This window comes from Ylistrum balloti, unplaced genomic scaffold (genome assembly GCF_031769215.1).
Source record: "Ylistrum balloti isolate Yb309-2 unplaced genomic scaffold, AGI_CSIRO_Ybal_v1 Utg371356, whole genome shotgun sequence".
Classification (NCBI taxonomy): Eukaryota; Metazoa; Mollusca; class Bivalvia; order Pectinida; family Pectinidae; genus Ylistrum; species Ylistrum balloti.
In genome coordinates, this window is record NW_026782719.1 from 141,468 (window position 1) to 160,767 (window position 19,300).

General features: G+C 34.9%; 1 protein-coding gene across 3 annotated transcripts in view; it reads right to left on the reverse strand.

Annotated features, from left to right (window-relative positions):
• Positions 1–19,300, reverse strand: part of LOC132562144 (disks large homolog 2-like) — a 200,188-nt gene that overhangs the window by 124,888 nt on the left and 56,000 nt on the right. For all 3 annotated transcript variants that reach the window (XM_060226871.1, XM_060226873.1, XM_060226874.1), the window contains one exon: positions 2,176–2,211. In XM_060226871.1, coding sequence (XP_060082854.1) covers positions 2,176–2,211 — 36 coding nt within the window. The remainder of the gene's footprint in view (positions 1–2,175; positions 2,212–19,300) is intronic.

The following is a 19,300-nucleotide window of genomic DNA, read 5'->3' on the forward strand; positions in this document are numbered from 1 at the left end:
ATTCCACAAACAGTGGGTATATTTGTGAACTTCTGTTTTTCTGACTACTTTAACCTAGACGATTCCACAAACAGTGGGTATATTTGTGAACTACTTTTTTTCTGACTACTTTAACCTAGACGATTCCACAAACAGTGGGTATATTTGTGAACTTTTTTTCTGACTACTTTAACCTAGACGATTCCACAAACAGTGGGTATATTTGTGAACTTTTTTTCTGACTACTTTAACCTAGACGATTCCACAAACAGTGGGTATATTTGTGAACTATATTTGTATATTTGTGAACTACTTTTTTTCTGACTACTTTAACCTAGACGATTCCACAAACAGTGGGTATATTTGTGAACTACTTTTTTTCTGACTACTTTAACCTAGACGATTCCACAAACAGTGGGTATATTTGTGGACTACTTTTTTTCTGACTACTTTAACCTAGACGATTCCACAAACAGTGGGTATATTTGTGAACTACTTTTTTTCTGACTACTTTAACCTAGACGATTCCACAAACAGTGGGTATATTTGTGAACTTTTTTTCTGACTACTTTAACCTAGACGATTCCACAAACAGTGGGTATATTTGTGAACTACTTTTTTTTTACTTTCTGACTACAGTGGGTATATTTTGAAACTACTTTAGACGATTCCACAAACAGTGGGTATATTTGTAAACTTCTTTTTTTCTGACTACTTTAACCTAGACGATTCCACAAACAGTGGGTATATTTGTGAACTACTTTTTTTCTGACTACTTTAACCTAGACGATTCCACAAACAGTGGGTATATTTGTGAACTACTTTTTTTCTGACTACTTTAACCTAGACGATTCCACAAACAGTGGGTATATTTGTGAACTACTTTTTTTCTGACTACTTTAACCTCCACAAACAGTGGGTATATTTGTGACTTTTTTTCCTACAAACAGTGGGTATATTTGTGAACTACTTTTTTTCTGACTACTTTAACCTAGACGATTCCACAAACAGTGGGTATATTTGTGGACTACTTTTTTTCTGACTACTTTAACCTAGACGATTCCACAAACAGTGGGTATATTTGTGAACTACTTTTTTTCTGACTACTTTAACCTAGACGATTCCACAAACAGTGGGTATATTTGTGAACTTCTGTTTTTCTGACTACTTTAACCTAGACGATTCCACAAACAGTGGGTATATTTGTGAACTACTGTTTTTCTGACTACTTTAACCTAGACGATTCCACAAACAGTGGGTATATTTGTGGACTACTTTTTTTCTGACTACTTTAACCTAGACGATTCCACAAACAGTGGGTATATTTGTGGACTACTGTTTTTCTGACTACTTTAACCTAGACGATTCCACAAACAGTGGGTATATTTGTGAACTTCTGTTTTTCTGACTACTTTAACCTAGACGATTCCACAAACAGTGGGTATATTTGTAAACTTCTGTTTTTCTGACTACTTTAACCTAGACGATTCCACAAACAGTGGGTATATTTGTGGACTACTGTTTTTCTGACTACTTTAACCTAGACGATTCCACAAACAGTGGGTATATTTATGGACAGATTCATTTTTGTGAATAAATATGGAATATGATATTTGAGGAATATGATTCATAATCAATTCCTTCATCAAATAATGTTGTTGACATAATTTGGTCAAAATCCCGTTATATAAGTGGAAGAAAAGGTGCTTTTATTTTCTCAGATTTTCCCTTTTTTTATTGATTATTGACCCCATCCCTTCTGTACACTACGCGGGGTCTGATCCATGACCCTTAGTCTATAAGACACAACCTGTTTGTCTTCTTTATCCAATTATACTACATACTATCTTTCATCAAAAATCTTTCATCCAAACAGAAGAATTGTTCAGTTTGTTATGATACGACTACAATTGCGATGATTTGGGATGACACACAAAAGGTCGGAGATACCACCTTATGATAATATCCAGTCATTAGAAGGTCTAAGATATGCATGGTCATGGCAAAGTGTGAAATGTTCTTTCAAAATGAAGTTTTCACCAATCGATTTTTTTTATTTTTTTTTCCTTCCCTTTTCAAATGTGTTCATCTTACTTCATTATTAAGTACAGATAACAAAGTATCTGGATTAGAAATTGATTATGATGTGTTGACAAGTTCGTACATAAGTTCGGAAGACTGAAGTGCGATACTTACATAGTCCGAATCACCTGTCTCTGATCCCCCTTGTGGCTGTAAAAACAAAAGAAATCTCATGAGTAAACAAGACAGCTTCAAACTTTTTGTTCAACTAATCGTTGACATAATGTATAATTAACAATGTTTGTAGGAGCTTTAATTTCAAGAATAGCAAAACAAAATAAAATACCCAGCAGACATTTTTATCAGGAAAAATTATTTCAGAAAATGAGTGTTTTATGCCTTTATGGTATGAAAGCATTTTTTTCCTGTTTTCTGATTGGCCAGTTCTGAAATATTCCCACAATGCTCAAACATTACATCAACCCTAAATCAACCCAACATTACTCATTCGTACCCAAATATAGATATAAATATAATGAGGGGCTTTCCATAACATTATCATAGCATTCTGGGTGGATATAACAAACCAACAACACCAGTTCATACCCAAATATAGTAACAAGGGACTTTCCGTAACATTATCATAGCATTCTGGGTGGATATAACAAACCAACAACACCAGTTCATACCCAAATATAGTAACAAGGGACTTTCCGTAACATTATCATAGCATTCTGGGTGGATATAACAAACCAACAACACCAGTTCATACCCAAATATAGTAACAAGGGACTTTCCATAACATTATCATAGCATTCTGGGTAGATTTAACAATCCAACAACACCAGTTCATACCCAAATATAGTAACAAGGGACTTTCCGTAACATTATCATAGCATTCTGGGTAGATATAACAAACCAACAACACCAGTTCATACCCAAATATAGTAACAAGGGACTTTCCGTAACATTATCATAGCATTCTGGGTAGATATAACAAACTAACAACACTAGTTCATACCCATCAGAACAGTATGTGCTTATGACATCGTTGAACATATGGCAGACAGCTGAAGATTTGCAACAATAAATTTGGAACAATTTCCAAGTTTGGTGGAAGATTAGAAGATTCCAAAAAGACCAGAAAGACAACAGATGTAACAGTAAAGATTTTAAGTTTTGTTTATCGGGAAAAAAAACAAGCAAGTCGATTTGGAAAATTTTTCCATCACTGAATTGGATAGATTGGGGTGAATATTTTGTTGCACAATATCTTGAACATGTAGATGTATTTCTATTAATTTTGTTGAATTTTAGCAATATCAAATTATCTAGTAAGTTCAATATCATAATGCTGTTGTCTTTTTTTCCATTGTAGTAAGGACGTATCAAAGAATATTTTACACACCCCTTCTCTATCAAATGACAAAAATGACCGTTTTGTAAGTGTAAAGTGAAATATCATATAATTAAACATAAGGTGAATACGATGATTTATCAAACTGAGAAAGTGATATTTCCCAAGGCCGAGGCCGGTTGATAAATCATTATATTCACCTAGCCTTGAGAAATATCACTTTCTCAGGTTGACAAATCATCGTATTCACCTAAAAACAGGTTGATAATTGTATGGTATGCATGGATACAATTCACAGATATCACAAAATCTAATCAATTGTGAACCAATGCAAACCTCTTCAACGAGGAAGTACTACCCTACATGAAATCAACAGTACACAGTGTACATGAGAGTCAGGAAAGGAAAAAAACTTGGGAACTGTTGTAACGCATTCCTTATCACTGGTTTTATTTTCTTACTCCAAAAGGAGTCAACCTTCTTAAATAATGAAAGGTTGGGTAGAGCACTTGCCTTTTCACCTAGCCATCCGGGGTTCGATTCCCGGAATGGATGTGAAAAGGTAAGGAGTCACCTGCCAATCCACATGGGTTTTCCCCAGGTACTCCATTTTCCTCCCACAACAAGACCTCTAGTACACTTACATCCGGGCCAACAAGAGTGATTAATATATGTTGAAATAACCTGTTTTGCAAATGTTGTAAAATCAACAGAGTGTATATTTCTATTCAAAATATTGAAAAAAGGACATGTTTTCTAAATACTTGATAGTTTCCTTGAGCTGTGAATGTCAACGATCAGGTTGCAACTATAATGAATAACTACAACCTCAAGTGTTACTTCTATGCATGCCTGTTGGGTGATTTGGAGCATCTACTTAATCGCAAAAATTTGAAACAAAGAACAGGAAATCGAGCTGTTGAATGTAATTGTTCTTGTCTGTCTATTATCTGTGAAGGCAGGTATCAGTTTCTTTATCTAAAGGAATTCTCTACTGAAAGGAGTTACGGAGTTTAAGGAAAATGTCCATTTCTATGTTGTTTTTTTATAACTTAACAGAGGTAATGTTTTCCCATGAACACTTTTAAGCTGAGAAATTTTCTCAAGTCATGTAAGGAATATTAAGTAAATTTGGACCACGCCTAGCTGTACATTTTCATTGGAAAAAAATCAATTTTCATGGAAAACCATCTTTTTCTATAGAAAATAAATTCCATTGACAATGTCCCTGAATTTCATGGACATATCTGTAAATTTCATTGATATGTCAAAGTCCATGGACAATGTCTATGGAGAAGCCATGAACTTCATAGACATGTCTGTCAGTATCATGGACAATGTCCATTGATTTCATGAACATGTCCTTATATTTCATGGACATGTCAAAGTCCTGAACTTCACAGACGATGTCCATTGTCTTCATGGGCATGTCTGTAAATTTCATGGACAATGTCCACGGAGAAACCATGGACTTCCTAGACATGTCTGTAAATTTCAGAGATTCTCTTGTATTTCACCATTTTATTTTGTATCCAATGCATCCCTAACTTAACTATTGTTGGCACTGAAAGAGATATTGAACACTGTGACTGTCTCCCTTTTGATCTGGTTACAACAGACGCCCAATGTAAAACTTAACTTCCGGCTCACGTGCCTATTATTTTCAGGAGAATCGGGCAGATCAGGCCCGGAAACTAGCCAAAAACGATGTCTGCTCTCTTGAATAAAGGCGATATATTGACTAGAAGAGTCCATGGAAATACAGTATCATATTGTGTGAGGATGGTGCTTTTATTTCAAGAACTATCTGGTGGTAGGTATCGGTGATCAGCTGATTGCAATATGAGCAAGTCATGACTACTGAACACTTTACAAGTTACAGTAAAATTCTAAGGGCGATCTATTACATAAATAAATATAAGAAGTGAATTGACAAATGGTTTAACTGTCTTCAAAATGTGAAATTGAGCTAGCCATCAAAATCGGCTTACTACCATTCCAGTAGCCCAATGACCAGGACAAATGAAGTATGGTTGAGCTGGTTGGTTTACGACCGTTACTTAAAATATTCAGTATCTTTCTGCCAAATGACATATATATACTTTCAAAGTAATCAAATTACTGCTGAATTCCTATCTTGATGTGTTCAAAAATAGTTACTAAACTATCAACATTTGAGGTATAAAATTGTGTGTCAGTTTACAGCTAATGTGTCTGCTTTAACAGTGACCTCCAGAATCTTTTAATATGAAATTTAATCACCTCATCAGCTGATAATTGTGGTTATAACTTGGTGAAGTGTTGAGGAACACTTTGCTAGACATATGACGAGGGCAGAAATTAATGCAGAAGTACACAGAAGAACTTTCAGAACAAGTCTTAACAAATTATTTCCTCCAGGGGAGATAACTCTAATGAAACACGAACTTGCTCAAGTTTTCATTCATCATAGAAAAGTCTATGGAAAATACCTCAAAATTTCATGGATAATTTGGGCAAATTGTTAATGGAAAATGTCCATGAAACGTCCATAGGTAATGCCCTGAAATTTCATAAAAATCTTGGAAAACGTACAGTAGGGAGGTGTTTTAATGAAAACATTGATCTCTGTCTTATTCATCTGATGACCTAAAACTATAAGTAAATCACAAAGAACAAATCTTTCATTTTTTTCCAATAAAAAAATTGTTCAAAAGTAAATGAAACACTCACAGAAAACATTGCTCGAAAAAGTTCCAGAAGATTTTCAAGGACATTTTTCGATAGTTTTCCTGGGGCCTAATTTGTAACAGATCCAATCATAAAAAATACTAAAATTTACAGTCTATGACCTATTGTAGTCAAAGCTTCTAACGCTGGCATATGAATTACAAGAGGCCTAGCAGCCTTAACGGTCACCCGAGATAAGCAATATTGAATATAAAGGTTAAAGGATAGTTATCATGTCATGAAACAGATATTGTGACACTTGCAGTCAATATCTCTATTTTGTGTATATGAATTACTAAAACATCACAAAAAGTTCGACTGATACACTCTTTTGATTCTGGTGACATTGTTTAATGACCTGGCCTTGTGAAATATCACTTTCTCAGGTTGATAAATCATCGTATTCACCAAAAAACAGTTGCTAACTGTATGTTATGCCTGGATATGATTACACAGATATCACAAAAGAGGCCTAGCAACCTTGACCGTCACCTGAGATAAGCAATATTGAATATAAAGGTCAAAGGATAGTTATCAAGTGTCATGAAACAGAAATTGTGACACTGAATATTGACAGTGTCAATACACGTATACCATCAAAACTGTTACCCTATACTGATAATACTGATAATTTCCAGTGGGAAATAACCATTGTTATGATTAAAAATACTATTTTTCTATGAAAATTACAGTAAAGTCTAAAAAACAATTCCTCCCCAGGAAGATATGCGAGACTCATTTTGGTAATTAAAGCACTTTAAGATGCTTTCTTTCATGAAGAGTATTTGATTCTACCATATCTGGATATTGAGAAGAAGATTTTTGAAATTTAAGTCAATTGGACTCCTTTTGGCCCCACCTATCTGCCCTTGGAGGTCAATCAGGATCAAAATGGACATACCATTAAGCTGTCATCCTTAACTCATAATTCTACCCCAGTTTGAAATATTTCCAATGGAAACTAAACAAATTATGCTCAAAAATCTAGTTTTCCTATATAAACTATAGCAAACTTTACCTCCTCCCCATGGGAAAATGCGAGACCCTGGGCCCATGGAATTCACAATTTGGTAAAGGATCTTAAGATGCTTCCATCCATGAAGAGCATTTGATTCTATTGTTTCTTGGAGTTGAGAAAAGATTTTCAAAATATCCAAATTAATTTGACCCCTTTTGGCCCTGCCCCTCAGGCCTCAAGAGGTTGGGGACTGTAAAATTCACAATTTTGGTTCATCTTAGGCCAGGGAAAGTTCCTGCAAAATTTCACTGAAATTGCCTCATAAAGTTTTTTGAGAAGAAGTCGAAAATGATAAATTGTTTACGCACACCGCTGCATGAAGGTGATCGCATGTGACCTTAAAATCAGTTCTAATTACACCAATTCTAGGACTGGTTCAGGATAATTTAAAACTTTTCTGTTTTTTACAGGTGTTCCTAGGATCCTCGCGAAATACTGTTAGTTTCTGCAGGACCTGTATGAATAGCAGTCATCGTGCAGCAACAGACCAGACGTTTGCATGATTAGGGATAGAATAAATATATATACACAAATAATATGATAAAATAAGACCCCTTGTAGTCTTCATTAGTGGAAAAGAAGCTTGTTAAACTGACTTACAATAACTTGATTGATTTGACTGAGTGTTCTTGAAGACCCAGAGTTGTATCAACAACCAGAATGGATGATTGGTTGTGTGAATCAGGATATTTTCTAAGTTGTTAGCACTCCTTGAATTTCAAGACACAGAAGCCTAATGATCATGTCAGAAATCTATCATACGAAATCCCATCTAGCCATCTCGTGAATCATGGCTGTTATCAGAATATCTGATTCAACCATTTTATCTACCCAGTGCTGTAACAAGTGGAAACAGCCAAGCATTTAGCAAGTTAATTACACTGAATGGAAACACAGCCATATCTTGTTAACCCTCGCAAAAATGGACATGCTTTCAAATTCAATAAAATTTTAACCTCCTGGTCAAAATCATCAATCATTTCAAATTTTGATAAAAATCTTAATTAAATCTTACACTTCTTCTCAATAAAAAGTCAAAGAGAGTTGTATGTGCATTTTTCTCCATTAAATATTTCTAATTCAATTAAGTCAGCACTCTTTAAAGGAAAATCTTGTTACCTGAAAAAGTTTGGGAGAAACATTCTATTTTAGTAAGCTCTATAAACACTTGGTAACGTTAAGTGTTCCATTTGAAGCTTTCCCCTCTTCAGCGCTAGCAAGCTTGGACTGGTGACATTTAGAATCTGTAGCCTACTCTCAAAGCCGATCACAATGAAGCTGTGTACGTCAACTCGCTAAGAGTGAATCACTTTTCTACACAATTCAGAGCTTCATTGGATCTCCCATGTTCTAGTTTTTATTTGAATTACAGCGACCTTGACATTAACAAGTTTTACTTTCCTCATCAAAACTGAAAAATGTCTCCCAATTTCTCTCCGAGATTTCTTTTCCCCAATCAGTAATAGAGCACTGGATTATAGCTACCACAAGGCCATTTAACTCTACATATATGCTAGGTCTCTATACCACAAGGCACTCACAACATGGCTGCAATACACAAACTATGGTAATACACAAAATGGGACAAACAGATCCATGGTAACTTGATTCAGTGAGACAACCAGACTGATAGTGGCTGGTTAGTGAGACAACCAGACTGATAGTGGCTGGTTAGTGAGACAACCAGACTGATAGTGGCTGGTTAGTGAGACAACCAGACTGATAGTGGCTGGTTAGTGAGACAACCAGACTGATAGTGGCTGGTTAGTGAGACAACCAGGCTGATAGTGGCTGGTTAGTGTGACAACTAGACTGATAGTGGCTGGTTAGTGAGACAACCAGACTGATATTGGATTGATAGTGAGACAACCAGACTGATAGTGGATTGATAGTGAGACAACCAGACAGATAGTGACTGGTTAGTAAGACAACCAGACTGATAGTGGCTGGTTAGTGAGAAAACCAGAATGATAGTGGCAGGTTAGTGAGACAACTAGACTGATAGTGGATTGATAGTGAAACAACCAGACTGATAGTGTCTGGTTAGTGAGAAAACCAGGCTGATAGTGGCTGGTTAGTGAGACAACCACACTGATAGTGGATTGATAGTGAGACAACCAGGCTGATAGTGGCTGGTTAGTGTGACAACTAGACTGATAATGGCTGGTTAGTGAGACAACCAGACTGATATTGGATTGATAGTGAGACAACCAGACTGATAGTGGGTTGATAGTGAGACAACCAGACAGATAGTGGCTGGTTAGTGAGACAACCAGACTGATAGTGGCTGGTTAGTGAGAAAACCAGAATGATAGTGGCAGGTTAGTGAGACAACAAGACTGATAGTGGATTGATAGTGAAACAACCAGACTGATAGTGTCTGGTTAGTGAGAAAACCAGGCTGATAGTGGCTGGTTAGTGAGACAACTAGACTGATAGTGACTGGTTAGTGAGACAACCAGACTGATAGTGGCTGGTTAGTGACTGATAGTGGTTGGTAAGTGAGACAACCAAACTGATAGTAGATTGATAGCGAGACAACCAGACTGATAGTGGACTGTCAATTGGACAACCACATCAATAGTGTTTACAGTACAAATTTGTCAAATGTCTGTGATAGCATCTTTGAAACGGTTGAAGAAAAAAAAAAAAAAACCAGAAAGCATATAAGTTAACCAAACTGCACTAGAGCTGGTTTTAATGACATCACATTTGAATTAGCTTTATAAATAAGATCTATCCCAGCTCTTAACACCAGCAGCATCAGCTGCCACCACTAACATTATTTCCAATATCTGCAGATTTACGAGGGCGAAAAATTGTTTAGAAATCTCAGTAGGTCCTGAGTGATAACTAACAAAGATTTAATGGTTTCGTCTATCTGGGACTCGGCAGATGAAAAATCGCTTTTGAGAAAACTGCAGGTTGGTATGATAAGCAGACATTCAGCTTACTGTTGCATGTGATCTAACAATTTTCTAGGCCTATAGATCAATAGAAGGTGTGAATGCTGTTGTTGTATTCAATATTTCCCTATTGTGTGTGCACTATTGTTTATAGGTAGAGATAGATCAAATTGTCATTCCTTCCCAAGGCATCTACTCACAATCTCAACATGGTATAAACAACTATCATTATATTTCTTCCAAGAAACAAATGGCATGCTGAAACTCAACAGTTCTAACATCCAGTCTGATGGATGCAGACTTCCACAAGACAGGGAAAACTCCCTACCATAAATATGTGTTATAACCCATTTCTTGACACTCTACCAACATATGAAGGAAAAACATGGATCTAGCTATCTATAAAATGTTTTCAACGACAAGAAAATATCCTAACAACAAATCAATGCTACAAACTGAACTACACTGTTCCGTGATTGAAGCATTGATATGTAGGAAATATGACTTCAACAAGGAAGCCAGACTGTACCGCTGATTTTATAATGTATGTTATAACGTCTTGCTACAAATAACAAATGGATCAGTGAAAGCAGGGCGAGATATATGAGAGCTATACACTGTAATTTGGCCGGGAAACTAGAATGAAGATGAGGATAAGAGTCTACATCTTGACAGATTCACTTTTTAAGAGAATCTAGAATTCACGATCATATGTGAATTCCACAATTCAGAAAAAAAAAACATTTTTCTTTCTCGAACATTCTACATGTGCCTAAAAGATTTTTTTCCTTTAGAATCTAGACATCATGGTACTGCAAAATACTAAATGATATATGCTGACCTAAGCTAAGGTTAACTAACACTGTCCAGAGATTTGCCAATCCTCTCACTGACTTAGGTTTGTGTTAGAATCAAGGAAAGCCTAAACCGACCAGACTTTGATCAAGCCTCCAACTGCCAAGATTGTGGTAGAACCAAGGGCAGCCAAACACCGACCAGACTCTGATCAAGCCTCCAACTGACCAAGTTTGTGGTAGGATCAAGAAAAGCAAATGCCAACCAGAGACCAATCAGGGTCCATTCACTCAATATACATCACAGTAGCACAAGGTCATAGACCTCAGTGGTCACAATGACCTATATACAAAGTTACAGACGTAAGTGGTCACAATGACCTATATACAAGGTCACAGGGTCTAGTCATCCAGTATACATTACACTAACACAAGGTCACAGACTAGTAACATCAGTGAGCTACATATAAGGTCACAGAGTTTCATCAAACAGTATACATTACAGTAACACAAGGTCACAGACTGAAGTGGTCACAATGACCTATATACAAGGTCACAGGGTCTAGTCATCCAGTATACAACACAGAAACATAAGGTCATCAACTGCAGTCTCACTGAGCTACACAAACAGGGTCTCATTACCCTGTATACAATACAAAAACAATTTTCACAAGAGCACATTTGAGACAGAAAAATGAATTCCCATTCCATACCAAATTAAATACACTTGTCATATTCTATACCATATGGAATACACTTGTCATATTCTATACCATATGGAATACACTTGTCATATTCTATACCACATGGAATACACTTGTCATATTCTATAACTACTGGAATACACTTGTCATATTCTATACCATATGGAATACACTGGTCATATTCTATACCACATGGAATACACTTGTCATATTCTATAACTACTGGAATACACTTGTCATATTCTATACCTACTGGATTACACTTGTCATATTCTATACCACATGGAATACACTTGTCATATTCTATACCAGATGGAATACACTCGTCATATTCTATACCATATGGAATACACTTGTCATATTCTATACCACATGGAACACACTTGTCATATTCTATACCACATGGAATACACTTGTCATATTCTATACCATATGGAATACACTTGTCATATTCTATACCACATGGAACACACTTGTCATATTCTATACCTACTGGAATACACTCCTCATATTCCATACCATATGGAATACACTTGTCATATTCTATACCACATGGAATACACTTGTCATATTCTATACCATATGGAATACACTTGTCATATTCCATACCACATGGAATACACTTGTCATATTCTATACCACATGGAATACACTTGTCATATTCCATACCACATGGAATACACTTGTCATATTCTATACCACATGGAATACACTTGTCATATTCTATACCATATGGAATACACTTGTCATATTCTATACCACATGGAATACACTTGTCATATTCTATACCATATGGAATACACTTGTCATATTCTATACCATATGGAATACACTTGTCATATTCTATACCACATGGAATACACTTGTCATATTCTATACCACATGGAATACACTTGTCATATTCTATACCACATGGAATACACTTGTCATATTCTATACCACATGGAATACACTTGTCATATTCTATACCACATGGAATACACTCGTCATAATCTATACCACATGGAATACACTTGTCATATTCTATAACTACTGGAATACACTTGTCATATTCTATACCTACTGGATTACACTTGTCATATTCTATACCATATGGAATACACTTGTCATATTCTATACCATATGGAATACACTGGTCATATTCTATACCACATGGAATACACTTGTCATATTCTATACCACATGGAATACACTTGTCACATTCTATACCTACTGGAATACACTCGTCATCATCTATACCATATGGAATACACTTGTCATATTCTATTACATCTCTTTGGTATAGGATTAAATGCCATTGTACTTCAGTCTCTGAAGTAATATACATGCCATTTCTTATATCATTCGATCATCTGAATTCAAGATAGGTGTTACATCTAACAGAAACCATTGAAATAGCACCCATGTCTCTGTGTTTGTATAGTATAAAATTACTTTTGAAAAACTTCCATAAATATTAGATCTTTGTGGCGATTTAATGTGGAGAAAAAAATATCCAATCATAGCACAGTATATACATCTGCTAATATATTACACATATACACATAAAAGTTGCAAAATTTTCAAAAAATAAACATATTCTGAAATACATTTCATTATCATTTAGACAAATAAATATGAAAACTAAAATGAAATTATAAATTAAATGCAATCAAAATTCCAAATTACAGAAAAATGAAAGTATAAAATAAAAATCAATTTCCGTTTGTAAAGTAACTTTCAGAAAATTAAAGACAGAAAATATATATATAAATAACATATATATATATTTATATATATATCATCCTACAAATGTTCCATTATTATCTACATACAAAATGCCGGTCACTACAATGAGAAGCAAATAAATTAACAAGCTGGTCCACAACGATCAGCACACAAACCTTGTCAAACGCTCTACCTACGGGAGGATACGGATGAACTTGGTTATGTCCCATAATTCTCACCACTTCCTGTACAACTCCGATATTGATAAATATTTTGGCATGTCACAAGTACATGTGTTCGTCTCCATGGTACACCTTCAAGTTGTGCATGTTAATTGCAGGATAAGACTGATTAGGATAAAAAGCCATCATCCAGATTTATATCTAAGCCATATGATTTTTTTTTTTATCTCCCTCTCTTCTCAAATGTTAGTTTAGTACCTCCGGTTCGCTATCTCTGGCATCCATGTCAATAATTTAGAAAGACCATTACAATTTCAGGGGCATCCTTTCACTAATTGTATCAAAAACAGCAACGATAGTATGTTTTATTTATCAGTGTACTATGGCCACTATCCCTGTAGAGTCACACTCACACAAACCAACTTCTTGGGTGTCAAAATTCGATTTCTAAATGTATCAAAAGACATTGACAAACAGTCACACATCTCGAAAGGAAAAATCGACCTAAATGAGTTCTTGTACAATAGTAAGATGCGAATTTCGTCTAATGCAATTTGTCAGGGGACATGTGGAACACAATTTGCCTCCATGAAGTAAAAGGGCATTATCAATGTTCTAACTCCATAAAGTGAAAGGGCATTATCTGCATAACTTTTGCAAACCAACCTTATTAAATTATTCATAAATACCTGATGTTTATATATGACATTTTCAATTTTTTTTCTTGGACTAAAGCGATGGTATTCCCCAAAGATACTAACAAGTGGTTTAGCCAATAATACCACTAGAATGAGTGGGTTGAATACTGAAGTGTTTCAACGCTTTCATATCAAAATCATTTTAGCACCCCCAAAAAAGTTTCCGATTCCTCACACCAAGTTGAGGGGTCTAATGCTTCACATATAATATAACCGTTGTCATATATTTACATTATCAATTCATAATTCTGTTTCAACAGTTTGCTACTGGTGAAATAGAGATTCTGGAACGTGCTCAATCACAGACTAATAGAGTTAATTAAATTTGTTTATAAATTTATTCTGGCTTGATTCAGTAAACATTACTTAATGTCATCTAATCCCTTTAATATTCAATTTCCAACAAAGTTACGACCTTCTGCTTAGGCCTGTCTAACCTGAACATTTGTCTTCTGTCTGTTTCTGTAGATTTTCATCCACATTAGAAAATCTCTAATGTAACATGTCCTCTACTTTCACTTTTATGAAAACAGACTTCAATCAACTAAAATGAATTAGAAATTTTAATTTCTTTTAATTTAAATTTTTAACATGACCAAAATATCAAAGACGTTTCACCCAAAATCAAGGTATCTTTAATTATAAAAAATAAATATTGGTAAAAAAATGACCTGGTTGGAAAATTCTACACCAGCCATGACCAGATGAACAACAGGTGTTGGGACCATAAAATCATGTTAAAGTTTTAAACAGACAATAATATTAAGATTAATAATCAGTAAGATTTAAAAATGCCAAATTCAGAATAAGGCAAAGCAACAAGTCAGAGATTCTTTTATTACAATTTTGAATGTCATGTAACCAAAAAGCATCTTCAGTCAAACACTGATATCAAAAGTAGATTATACAATATTAATACAGAAGAGCAACTTCATCAAATTTAATCTAAACTGGAACGACAATCTTCAAAGAGGAGTAATTTCACACCGGATTTGAAGAATTATTTTTAATTTTTAGCATTTTTTTTTTCTTACAGGGCTGTTTTACAATAAATATAATTGTCTATATAGTATGTATCCTGATAGAACGAAATTTCGCCAATACGAATCAGAGTCTAATTTCATTAAAGCGCCTTTTCTTCACACTTTCAAATTGCTGCATGAGTATTAAGATAGAAGGCTGGTAACCAGATTCACAATTTCTCTCTTAACGAACATTTATCACTCAACGGTAATTAGCAGCACATAGAATCATGTCTGTGCCATTCAGACAGGCAGCCATTAATAGAAGGTGACACAGAATTTTAAACAGTGGTACTTAAACCTGCATACAATGAGGGGAATATCGGAGCTGACTATACACCCTCACAAGAAGCATTTGTTACCTCAATTTTCTACTCATTTGTCTTGTAAAAATTGGCATGCAAATGATGCTACAGGACAGGTGCTTTGTCAAAAAAGTCAATACCCGACCTGCGCATCCCTTAACCCTAGTACAACTCATTTACCTTCATTTTCGCGACAACTCCGCGATAATCTAATCAAAAGTTTTTTTCTGTTCCCGAAACTGGTCTGGCACCTCAAAAATTTATTACAGCACAAGAAGGTGACAGTGGGAAAATCAGACGAGAGGATTTGAAAATCAATAGAAGACAGAGTAGTCACTCGGTATGAGTGGTAATATCTGCAGTACTGGTCAAGTCTCGTGTGTTTATAACAAAGCCAGTTAACTGTGATATACTACAAGCTCAGAACTAAGACAGTTGAGTTAGTACAACTAAACAGGTATAGCAACAACTGTGTAATATTTCTTCTCAAGTACAATGACAACTGTGTCACAGGTTCTCAAGTACAATGACAACTGTGTCACAGGTTCTCAAGTACAATGACAACTGTGTCACAGGTTCTCAAGTACAATGACAACTGTGTCACAGGTTCTCAAGTACAATGACAGCTGTGTCACAGGTTCTCGGGTACAATGACAGCTGTGTCAAAGGTTCTCGGGTACAACTGTTAGTGTCACAGGTTCTCGGGTACAACTTATTGTGTCACAAGTTCTTAAGTACAACTACAACTAAGTGATATTGCTTCTCAAGTACAGCAATTGTGTCACAGGCTCTCGGGTACAACAATAATTTTGTCACAAGTTCTTAAGTACAAGTACAGCTGTGTGATATTGCTTCTCAAGTACAACTACAACTGTGTCACTAATTTTTTATTTATTTTGATACTTAAATCACTATCTTTAAACAACAAGCTTAAGATCTTGCTTTTGCTCCTTAAAAAGGGCCATCGTTGTCCATCGGCCAAAATGATAATCAAGACATTTAAACTACCAATCTTGATTATAGTTTGTAACTTTGCATGTGTTTTATGTTCTGTGTATATGATGTAGCTTATATAAAACTTTGTGTTTTGATAAAGGAGCAAACTGCCTGAAGATTTTGACAATTAACTTGTCTGTACTGTCGTTATTACTTCATTGATCATATATAAATAGACTCTGGTGTTGAGCTTCATGTCCTGATACTGTAAGGTATATGAGAACCAAATTTGTGGAAATAATGAGAATTTCGAAAGATATGATATCCATTCCGACCACCACATGATGTATATAAGTGATGGATAGACAAACATAACAATACTATATACCCACAAATGAAATGGTGAAGACTTCCATAGAATGAATATATCCTTTATTTTTCCTGAAAAGGAAAACATTATAATGTATGATTCTGTGAAAACATTTCATAAAAAGTGAAAAACGTTCACATATCTGTTTTATTATCTAAATGTCAAAATATCTGTTACCAGATATAGTGGTCAAAAGCGTCGTTTGATTAGTAACGACAAATGTAGGCATCAGTGGGCCTGTATGTATGTATTTTAACGTCCCAACAATTGATACTGTTGACTGTACAATGTCATGTGTATTTTAATGTCCCAACAATTGATACTGTTGTCTGTACAATGTCGTGTGTATTTTAACGTCCCAAACAATTGGTACTGTTGTCTGTACAATGTCATGTGTATTTTAACATCCCTACAATTGATAATATTGTCTGTACAATGTCGTGTGTATTTTAACGTCCCAAACAATTGGTACTGTTGTCTGTACAATGTCATGTGTATTTTAACATCCCAACAATTGATAATATTGTCTGTACAATGTCATGTGTATTTTAACGTCCCAACAATTGATAATGTTGTCTGTACAATGTTGTGTGTATTTTAACGTCCCAACAATTGATAATATTGTCTGTACAATGTCATGTGTATTTTAACGTCCCAACAATTGATAATATTGTCTGTACAATGTCATGTGTATTTTAACATCCCAACAATTGATAATGTTGTCTGTACAATGTCATGTGTATTTTAACGTCCCAACAATTGATAATATTGTCTGTACAATGTCATGTGTATTTTAACGTCCCAACAATTGATAATATTGTCTGTACAATGTCATGTGTATTTTAACATCCCAACAATTGATAATGTTGACTGTACAATGTCAGGTGTATTTTAACATCCCAACAATTGATAATGTTGACTGTACAATTTCAGGTGTATTTTAACATCCCAACAATTGATAATGTTGTCTGTACAATGCTACCAATCAGATTTCTTTTTAAGATATTGATAACGTATGGAGTGGAATGCAGTTGAGATTTACTTGGCAACACTTCCATTGATTAATAAGAATTTTTTTTTTCAGTTTGACTTTGTAAAGCAACAATTAACAGGCTTTAATCAGAAAATACAGTTCTTTATATAACAGAATCAAAAATATCACACAATGTAACAACAATTCACATCCAATGTATATTAAAATTTGACTCCCAACCAGTTCTGTTTTGCAAAACACCAAACTTCATATCGGAGATACTAGGCACCAATGATTGGAATTCGGGCAATTTTTTATTTTCTTCGGATTGAGAATACCAAAGTTCAGGATTTGATAAGCATCAATAAAAGTTATGTCCAAATCTGATCAAGAAAACTGAACCAAATTGATTTCAAATTCTTCCAGACATTCATCTCAGAATTCTCACCAATCTTGTTGAGTCAGGTTTCCTCACTGATTTGAACGGTGAGCCTGGCATCGGCTTTAATTGAAATGAGTTACTCTAGTGGGTATATCATTAATGCAATACGTACGTACACGCAAGTCACACGCGCCCGTTATAACACCCAATATTTACCGTATGGCTGACGTGTGAAAACGTGATCTATTCTGACAACAGTGTTACACAATTATCAGTTCAATTGCCGCATGCAAATTTTACAGGAAAATTTATCAGGATCAAACACAACGACAGTCCTGACTTGGAATTCCGTTTAACTGTATATATATCAGTAATCACATGCATGCACTCGCCGATCAATATCACCAATCGTACTCTATTACTCCGGAAGCATAACAGTACCAAATTGTTGTCACATGACTAATCCAGTCCTACACAGCTCTCGAACTCTTCATATCCATTGTATAACCCTTCCTATTCTGAATATAGACACAATGATAGGTAACTGGTTACATTCAAATACTTTCCAATATACAACATTTTCATAAACAATATTTTACAGATACCACAAAATATTACAGAAAAGCCAGAGAGAAGATACCAACTGATACTGTGCGATCCTTCAATAGTTCTAGATCTTCACCTTTCTACTTCTACTAGAATAACTAACACACCAACAGATCAATTCTAAAAGACCATACAACACAGATCTTAACAACACTACACTAATACAGGGTTCAGTTTCAAATTACGCTGAAAGTTTATCATTCTATTTCCCTACCTATAAAAATATTTTGTTTTCTCAGACATATTTCTAAAATAAGACAAAACATTCCACATATATTTCTCCACATATAAAAACATTGTTCCCCATACCACATTTTACACATATGATGTGATTCAATTGTGACTCCGGACTGTACAGTTCAAAATAATCACCTTATGATGATAACAGCCTACTGTATATAAAGTGGCTTTTATCAATTAGAACAAGGGACTGGTCATAAGTTATTAGAATTTATTAAAGCATTCTCTCATCATACGTTTACAATTATATAATATCAATGAACAAGGCATTAAATGAAGTGAACAATTTATATATAAAATCTACACAACATCACAACATAAAAATATTTCTCAAGGTCTATTGCTGAATATGACGAAATTTACACATTGTCTAAACACTAGGAAGTTCAG